The 9,327-nt window shown below is 42.8% G+C and overlaps 1 protein-coding gene across 1 annotated transcript; it reads right to left on the bottom strand.

Moving 5' to 3' along the window:
- Window positions 1-363: 363 nt before the first annotated feature.
- On the bottom strand, window positions 364-8,986 carry LOC115796802 (Fc receptor-like protein 5). The gene is made up of 6 exons (XM_030753237.1): window positions 8,956-8,986; window positions 3,574-3,609; window positions 3,151-3,411; window positions 2,826-3,071; window positions 602-778; window positions 364-487 (listed from the first exon to the last, which is right to left on the bottom strand). Exons 1-6 carry the CDS (start codon window positions 8,984-8,986, stop codon window positions 390-392), a joined length of 849 nt encoding a protein of 282 aa, XP_030609097.1. The 3' UTR covers window positions 364-389.
- Between the last annotated feature and the right edge of the window lie 341 nt (window positions 8,987-9,327).

The following is a 9,327-nucleotide window of genomic DNA, read 5'->3' as shown; positions in this document are numbered from 1 at the left end:
ACTAAATAGAAAATATAATAATGAACAGAACTAAAGTATCAAACTCAAAATGCTGGGTCAGAGACAAAGGACAATGATAACTTTGTCCAATCAGCTGGTCAGGAAGGAGATGCACAGAGGAAACACCAGCAATAAAACAGAATGTAGCACACATTAGGTTTTCTCCCAAATATCTGATTGAAAAACAGCTGCAGAATTCATTTGGAAATAAACTGAATGGTTTGTACAGTAAATTAGTTACAGAGCTGCAGTAAATCCTCCTCTGAGCAGGAATATTTGCTGTTTATCTACATAAAAATATCCAGACATGAAGATCAGTGTCCATTTGTTCAACAGAGGTGGAGAGGACAAAGTTAGTGAGACCCACAGACACACAATAGAGCTCTGATTCAGAAGTGATGCTCTGTGGTGACATCATCATACTCGTCATCCATATCCCATCCCTGCTCAGGCTGAGTGGGTGGGATTGTGGCACAAAGGTCATTTCCTGTAAAAATAATATGTAGAGTATGTATCAGCTTTTTCCTCATGAAGATTTCAGACAGAGAGAGGAGTTCATCATCAGCATATTGATTGATCAGTGAAAGATTCTGAGTGTTACCTGAGGCTCTGTGTCGATATAAAGACACCATCAGGAGAGTGGAGATGAAATATGGAGAGAACACCACCAGATGGATGAGCAGTCTGATCACAAGTTGGAGGATGGAGGAATCAGGAGGCAAAGATGAGGTGGTGGACAGAGCAGTGGTGCTAGGTGGTGCTGTGGTTGTAGGTCTACCTGCAGAGAGAATCCCACCTGTTCAGGTGAATATATGTCTAACCCAGGTTGTTTTTTGCCATTGTATAGGTCTTTCCTGTGAATGTATCATTGCTCAATAACTTTTGTTTTTTCCCATGTTCCATGAATGCACCGTTTTCATTGCCACGGTTCCTCTTGTCTACAGAGGGAGAAAACATTTTTTCTCACGGTCGGGAGAGCAGAACGGCTGTGAAACTTAGAGATTCGATAAATTTAGTCTGTAACTGTAAGCACGGAAACCATATAGTTGGTACAGTGATGTGTAAATGCCACAAAGGGGGGATTAAGCTATGAAGAATTTCCTGGTAAGTCAGTACATTTATTTGCAACATTCATTCGTGTTTTTTTCTGTGTGAACATGGTGCAGATTGGAGTTCGTTTTTAGTTTAAAAGAGAAAAACCAGCCAGGATATGTTTTTGTGTGAAATGCGGAAACTATGAGCTGCTAATGAGTTGTGAGCTTTGTTAGCCCTGTGGAATGTAAGCTAGCGCAGCCACATGGTTGTAACTTTTTTCCCGGGTATCACTGTGAGCCGGATATGAGCTCAACAGCTGCCTAGCTTCCATGGGTGATTTGATTGTGCTCTGGATTTCTATTGTTTCTGTTGTTGCTGTTATTACTATTTTTTTGACAAAATTATTTTGTTAACTGACTAGTAACAATATAGAAAGGACATTTTCTAAGAGATGGTTCATTTACTGAATTATTTTATTTAAGGAATCAAGAGTTGCTTGCATGTTGTATGCAGGCTCTTTTTTTTCTTTTTCTTTTTTTCTATAGAATCTGCTTCTAAGGACTGAGCTGGGACGCCTGAGGACTGGATGCTGGAGATCTCTACCCAGGATGTCCCATACCAAGGCCACCTGTTCCCAGGAGGGTGGTAGGACCTGAAAGGATTTTCGTTTTTTCCCCTTCCTCAGAGGATTTGTTAATTCTCCCTTGTTTACCTGAGATCTCAGAAATTTTATTGGCTACTTTTCTTTGGGTCAAGACTGATTCCATAAATAACTGATGCATCAAAAAAAAAAAAATTAGGAGTAACTGAACTCTAGTCTAAACACTTTGACACAAGTGAACTTTAAGCATATAAACTGGTATGGACAGTCTGTTTAGAGGACATTATAGGATGCTATTGAGCTCAATGAGTGTGAAAAAACTGAAAGAATTGAATTATTGTTAGTTGTTCTGAAAATACAGTGTTTTCTTATGTAGGAACATTGAATGTGTTTATTGTGTTTATTGTGTGAAAACATAATAAAAAATAATAAACAGAACTAAAGCATCTAAGTTAATGAGCTGCAGTGGTACACTGGAAAAAAAGGATCTGTATCCAGAACGATATGTGGCAGATCCATAAAGTTGGATCTGCCACATATCCATAATGTTTCTAGACAGACTATGGAAAGAGCTGATCTGTCATGGGTGTTTCAATAGATATTATGCGGATATTAAATGGATGTTAATTCAGTGTTTGTATTTTTCAGGGTCCAATCTTGTCCATTTCTGGAGAAATTTCAAAAATGTATCCATCAAAGATACAGTGCGCATTCTTCAGGATATTGTCCCTATCTGTGATGAATAGAGAGGTAACATACCTCGGATAGTACTGTATTTTAGGGCTTTTATTCCAATGGTATCAAGATATCATCAGTGATGGATGAGTGAGCAGGATTGAGGGACAACGGTTATTTCCTGTAAAAAATAATATTAAGAAACTGTAACAGCTCTTAACTCGTGAAAAGTTGAGACAGAGAGAAGAGTTAATCGTCAGCGTATTGATTGATCAGAAAGCTACCTGTGGCTCTGTGTCGATATAAAGACAGTCTAAGGAAAGTGGAGATGAAATATGGACAGAACACAACCAGGTGAAAGAGAAGTCTGATCACAAGGTGAAGGGATGAGGAGTCAGCGAGAAGAGGAAGGGTGGTGGGTGAGGCTGTAGTTGTACGCTTATCTGCAGAGAGAATCCCACCTGTTCAGGTGAATGTGTGGATCACAGAAGTAGATCAGAGTGAAGCTCCTCACCTGTGACAGTGATCCAGCTGGATGGAGACTCTCCATGACCGCTGATGTCACACTTGTAGAGGCCTTCATCAGACCTGTTAACATGCTGGATGGTCATGTGACCTGTAGGCTGCTTCCTGATGAGGGAGCCATCTTTATAGAAAGCAGCTGGGAGGTTGGAGGGAGTGGTCTTTGTTTGACAGAGCAGAGTGACGTCATCTCCCTCCATCACAGGGAGGACAGGACTCTGCAGGATCACTGATCCACCTCAACACAGAGACAAACTACAGCATTTCATCCATTTACACACAGCTTCATCAACACTAACTCCACACACTCAGCTTACCAGAGACTGTGAGCTTAACCATGTTACTGATGGCACCCTCTCTGGACTCACACCAGTAAACTCCACTGTCCAATGGGAAAACAGTGATGTTACAGGAAGAACCAGCTGCTTCTCCCCACCCATCTCCACACTGAGTCCTCTGTTCTTTGCTTGTGTTTCTCCTCAGAGTCCATCCAGCAGAGCTGTCGTCCTCCTCACAGCTCAGAGACACAAAGTCTCCTTTAAAGAACTGAGAGCTGCTGGGACTCACAGTCAGACGAGCTGTCAAGAAGAGGAGAGGACATATAGATTATGTACATTTTTTAATAAGTGCACACATGTCACATCCACTGAACTGCTCACATCAGCTACTCGTGCTGATTGTTGAATGTTCATTGAAGGAGCCAGGTGAGGTTTAAAGTGTTACAGAAGAAGGTTACTGACCTTGGTTTGTGCTGCAGCTCAGCAGTGAGATCAGAACTAAAGAGAAATTAAACTCAGGTCAGAGTTTCACATTCAACAAGACAGCAGAGCCATGAAAACACAGAGTGAACTTACAGAGCAGACACAGCAGAGACGATTCCTCCATCCTGCTGCTCACTGACATCACACCAACACTGAGACCAGCTCACAGCAATAAAACCCTCCTCTTCCTCTTCCTCCTCTATGATTGAGTGTCAGTGTTGTGGTTTCCTGTTCAGTGATCATCAGGATAAAAAACATTGTTTTATGTGTTTCAGTAAAGCAGCAACATAATGTTTTCAATGTTAAAATGAAAGAAGAACAGGAAGAAAAGATGAACAGCAAAAAAAAAAAATAAAAATCTACAACTGAAGGAAGAACCTGAAGGCAACAAGCTCGATGTGGTTTTGTGCTTCTCTGTTTCAGCCACTCACATGTAGTCAGAAAGAGACTAAATAAACTGTGTGGCTGCACAGCATCAGAGTCCACGTCACACTGTGGTTAAAGTTTGTAAAGGTGTGAAGCAGAGAGAGCTGCACACACTGAGCTGTGTTAAAATACTGCATGTGGAGCCGGCCATGATCCCCATAATGTTCAGAGGAAACTGTGTGATGTGGATCTCTGAATATCTGAAATACAAATGTTCATAAATCAGATTCCTGCTCACAGAGACTCAGAGCTGATAGGAAACATGGACACTGACCTGCTTTAACTCTGATACTGAGTCTCAGAAATAGCTGCAGGTGTTTCCTGATTCTCTCAGCTTCATTATGACTGTGTTCATTTCAGCTGATGAAACATTCAGGGTCTCCACACTTAAACTTGTGAGATAATGAAAAAAAGAGTTGGACAAAAATTTGAGGAATAAATGAGGCTGCAGCTGCTCAGAGACACAGAAACACACAATGATCCACGTGTCAGCTTTCAGAGCTTTCAGCTGTTTATTTATTGCAGGTCATAAATGAAGACTTTCTCTCTGTCAGTGCTGCTCTTATGTAAAAATACTTCTAAATATTACAAACACATTCAGTTCTTGTAACATATTCTTGCTCTGCTCTCAGCTGTGATGATGGAGCTTCATGTTCTGAACCTGCTTCATATTTACAGTATTGATTTTCCTCCTGTGTCAAAGGTCAGAGTGAAAACCATCATGTGATGCTGGGGAAACTGAACTGCCTTTGCTGCCACCTGCTGGATACACTTATACAACACTTTGATCCAAAGTCTGTGCAGAGTGACTGACTGGATCAGTTCAGATGCTGCAGGAGGTGTAAGTGAGGAGGTTTGAGGAGCAGCTCATTGGAACACAAATTAAATCAATTTGGATGTTTGTGACAGCAGACTTTTGTTTCCTTTGCACTGATCAAAGAGTGAAAATATAGTTTCTGTGTTTCTTTAGCTTAAAGTAAACTTGAAAAAGACGGCATCAGACGGCATCAGCTCCAGGCTCCTGAGGTGCTGCGCAGATCAGCTGTGTGGCATCATGGGATACATGTTCAACCTGAGCTTGAAGCTGGGGAAAGTACCACAACTGTGGAAGACCTCCTGTGTGGTACCAGTACCAAAGACCAAACATCCAAAGGATCTTAGCAGCTACAGGCCGGTAGCCCTGACATCGCATCTAATGAAGACCCTCGAGAGGCTGGTCCTCAACCATCTACGCCTCATGGTGTCGTCTTCGTTGGACCCGCTGCAGTTCGCCTACCGGCCTGGCATCGGGGTGGATGACGCCATCATCTACCTCCTGCACCGAGCTCTGACCCACCTGGAGAAGCCGGGAAGCACTGTGAGGATCATGTTCTTTGATTTCTCCAGTGCTTTTAACACCATCCAGCCAGGACTTCTGAGAGACAAGCTGGAACTGTCAGGAGTGGACCACCACATCTCCGAGTGGATACTGGACTACCTCACTGACCGCCCACAGTACGTGAGGACACAGGGCTGTGTCTCTGACAGGCTGGTCTGCAGTACGGGGGCCCCACAGGGAACTGTGCTGGCACCGTTCCTCTTCACCCTCTACACTGCAGACTTCTCCATCAACTCCCCACGCTGCCATCTGCAGAAGTTCTCTGACGACTCTGCCATAGTTGGCCTCATCACAGGTGAGGATGACTCAGAGTACAGACAGTGGACTCAGGACTTTGTGGACTGGTGCCAGCGGAACCACCTCCTGATCAACGCCGCTAAAACCAAGGAGCTGGTGGTGGATTTCCGCAGGCGCAGACCCACCACACGGACACCGGTGAACATCCAGGGAGTGGACATTGAGATAGTGGACTCTTATAAGTACCTGGGTGTTCACCTAAACAATAAACTGGACTGGACTCATAACACTGATGCGCTCTACAGGAAGGGTCAGAGCAGACTCTACCTGCTGAGAAGGCTGAGGTCTTTTGGAGTGCAGGGGACACTCCTGAAGACCTTCTATGACTCTGTGGTGGCATCAGCCATCTTCTATGCAGCAGTATGTTGGAGCAGCAGCTTGTCTACAGCTGAGAGGAAGAGGATAGACAAGCTCATCAGGAAAGCCAGCTCTGTCCTAGGATGTCCTCTCGACTCAGTGCAGGTGGTGGGAGACAGAAGGACTCTGACCAAAATAACATCACTGATGGACAAGGTCTCCCATCCCATGCATGAAACTGTTGCTGAGCTGGAGAGCTCCTTCAGTGACAGACTGCTGCATCCTAAATGCACAAAGGAGCGTTACCGCAGATCCTTCCTCCCAGCAGCTGTAAGACTGTATAACCATCACTGCTCCCAACAAAAACCACAATAACCTACACAATGTAGGATAATATATAATATACTGTAAATAGTCCGGCACATCATGCACATTGTATATAGTGTTATTATTATTAGTAGTATTAAGGTTAATATTGTTTGTTGATTTTATATATATTCTTTTCTTAATATTGTGAATTATTATATCTTTATTTATATTTATAATAACTGCGGCTGCTGTTACACCCAAATTTCCCCTCTGTGGGACAATAAAGGCTGTTTCTTCTTCTTCTTCTTAAAAAGAAGTAAATTTGCCGCTCTGGTGTAATACACCAGTATGACCAGTAGATGGAAGCAGACTCGAAATGCAAATCAAGGTCACTTCAAGCTCCACTTTAAGCTGATTCAGGAACAGGTGAGCAGATGAGAAATGATCCACAAGTCCAGGCTGACTCACATGTTCATGTAGTTGCAGTTTAGACACCAAAACACTTCAGGACTCTGAGGTGAGTGAGAGGCAGACGGAGCATACACCTGGAAGTGTCAGTCAGAACCATCAGGAGTCCAGTGGTGATCAGCTGATCAGGAAGATGGAAAGAGGAAATGCCAAAATATCTGACCTAAAATCAGCTGCAGGTTTTATTATTTAAGTAAGCTGAATATGTTGTTCAGTACATTAGTTAGAGAGCTGCAGTGGTACACACACAGATATGATGGATATCCTCCTCTGAGCAGGAATATTTGCTGTTTATAAAAATATCCAGAGATGAACATCAGAGTCCATTTATTCAGCAGAGGTGGAGAGGACAAAGTTAGTGAGGAACAACAGAGCTCTGATTCAGAAGTGATGCTCTGTGGTGACATCAGTGATGACATCATCATACTCATCATTCAATCCCTGCTCAGGCTGAGTGAGCAGGATTGAGGGACAAAGGTCATTTCCTGTAAAATATAAAATACAGAACATGTTTCAGCTGTGAGTTCAGACTTCATCAGCATATTGATTGATCAGTAAATTATTAAATTTTACCTGAGGCTGTTTGACAATATAAAGACACCATGAGGAGAGTGGAAATGAAATATGGACAGAACACCACCAGGTGGAAGACCAGCCTGATCACAAGGGGGGAGACAGAGGTGGTGGGCAGTTCTGTAATTTCAGGTGTACCTGCAAAGAGAAATTCACCTGTTCAGGTGAGTTTGTGGCTAGAATAAGAGGTGAAATCAGAGTGAAGCTCCTCACTTTTGACAGTGATCCAGCTGGATGGAGACTCTCCATGACCTCTGATGTCACACTTGTAGAGGCCTTCATCAGACCTGGAAACATGCTGGATGGTCATGTGACCTGTAGGCTGCTTCCTGATGAGGGAGCCATCTTTATAGAAAGCAGCTGGGAGGTTGGAGGGAGGGGTCTTTGTTTGACAGAGCAGAGTGACGTCATCTCCCTCCATCACAGGGAGGACAGGACTCTGCAGGAACACTGATCCACCTCAACACAGAGACAAACTACAGCATTTCATCCATTTACACACAGCTTCATCAACACTAACTCCACACACTCAGCTTACCAGAGACTGTGAGGTTAACCATGTTACTGATGGCGCCCTCTCTGTACTCACACCAGTAAACTCCACTCTCCAGTGGATCAATGTAGCTGATGTTACAGGAGGAACCAGCTGGTTTCCCCCACTCATCTCCACACTGAGTCCTCTGCTTTTTGCTTGTGTTTCACCTCAGAGTCCATCCAGCAGAGCTGTCGTCCTCCTCACAGCTCAGAGACACAAAGTCTCCTTTAAAGAGCTGAGAGCTGCTGGGACTCACAGTCAGACGAGCTGTTGGAGAATTCATTTTATTCTGATTAAATCAAATTGATGAACTAAACTTAATAATCTTTCATTGTTTCAGTAACACACATCCCCAGAAATCATTTATTACAGTAATTACATCACAGATGTCTCCAAAATTGTAATTTAATGCATAAGTGTCCCTTTATTCAATCAGAAGCTTACATTTAATAATCAAAGAATTATATTGTTATGTTGGGATACAAGAAGCATTTTAATTATCTCCATAAATGTCAAATATTCAGCAGTGATCACCTGACTTCAGCTCATCAAGATCACAGCACAAAAATCACAGAGCAGCCAAAGGGGACGAGATTCATGTTACTTTGAATCTGGTTGCACCAAAGTTCATGAATATGACAGTAAAGCACAAAGATGTCATTTTTGTCTTCATTAGGATACAGATCTGTGCTAAAATGTGTTCATATATTAGCACTAAAACTAACAACATGCAGAAAGACCCTTTAATAGTTTGAATCTGTTACAGGATGAAGTTACTGACCTTGGTTTGTGCTGCAGCTCAGCAGTGAAGTCAGAACTAAAGAGAAATGAGTCTCAGGTCAGTTTAGAGTGAAGTGATCAGAGAGCAGAGCAGACAGCATCTCTGTGGTTACTGTGAGAAAATACTGAAGCACAATCAGAGCAGGAAGGAGGAAGACTGTTGATTACAAATATTACACTTCAAACATTGATGTTAGAGTCAAACATCACTAAAAACCAGCTACAGAGGACTGTTGTTGTTTGCTTTTATAGATTTCATCAGCTGAATCTTCTAGAAACAGACACAGAGTGAACTTACAGAGCAGCCACAGCAGAGATGTTTCCTCCATCCTGACATAAAGTCGATCCTTTTCATCAGGCAGTTGGAGGAGTTTTCAGAGACGAGGACGATCTCAAACATAAAGGTTGATCTTCCTGTCAGTGACAGCAGCTCAGCTGAGAGGAAGTGAGCTGCAGGTGGTTTTGTTGCTGCTTTTCTGGCTCTGAGGTCAAAGAGCCAATAAATAAACTGTGTGGCTGCCCAACATCAAACTACACACTGAGGTGCCCTGATACCTTCACTGCACTTTGCATCAGTAATGACACAGTGACTTTAGCTCAGCTCAAACATTATAAACTGGCTTCAGTGCAACTAAAACCTGCAGGAGTCTAAAACAAGAAGGAATGTTTT

The sequence above is a fragment of the Archocentrus centrarchus genome, chromosome 18 (assembly GCF_007364275.1).
Source record: "Archocentrus centrarchus isolate MPI-CPG fArcCen1 chromosome 18, fArcCen1, whole genome shotgun sequence".
Classification (NCBI taxonomy): domain Eukaryota; kingdom Metazoa; phylum Chordata; class Actinopteri; order Cichliformes; family Cichlidae; genus Archocentrus; species Archocentrus centrarchus.
Note: the sequence above shows the minus strand (reverse complement) of the source record. Positions and strands in the feature narration are given on the sequence as shown.

Excerpts from the sequence above, each read along its gene's own strand:
- LOC115796802 (XM_030753237.1), bottom strand. The coding sequence starts at position 8,986 with ATGGAGGAAACATCTCTGCTGTGGCTGCTCT. Across the intron at positions 3,610-8,955 it reads ATCTCTGCTGTGGCTGCTCT|TTCTGATCTCACTGCTGAGC; the intron begins GTAAGTTCACTC and ends ATTTCTCTTTAG. Across the intron at positions 779-2,825 it reads CAGCTGGATCACTGTCACAG|GTAGACCTACAACCACAGCA; the intron begins GTGAGGAGCTTC and ends TTCTCTCTGCAG.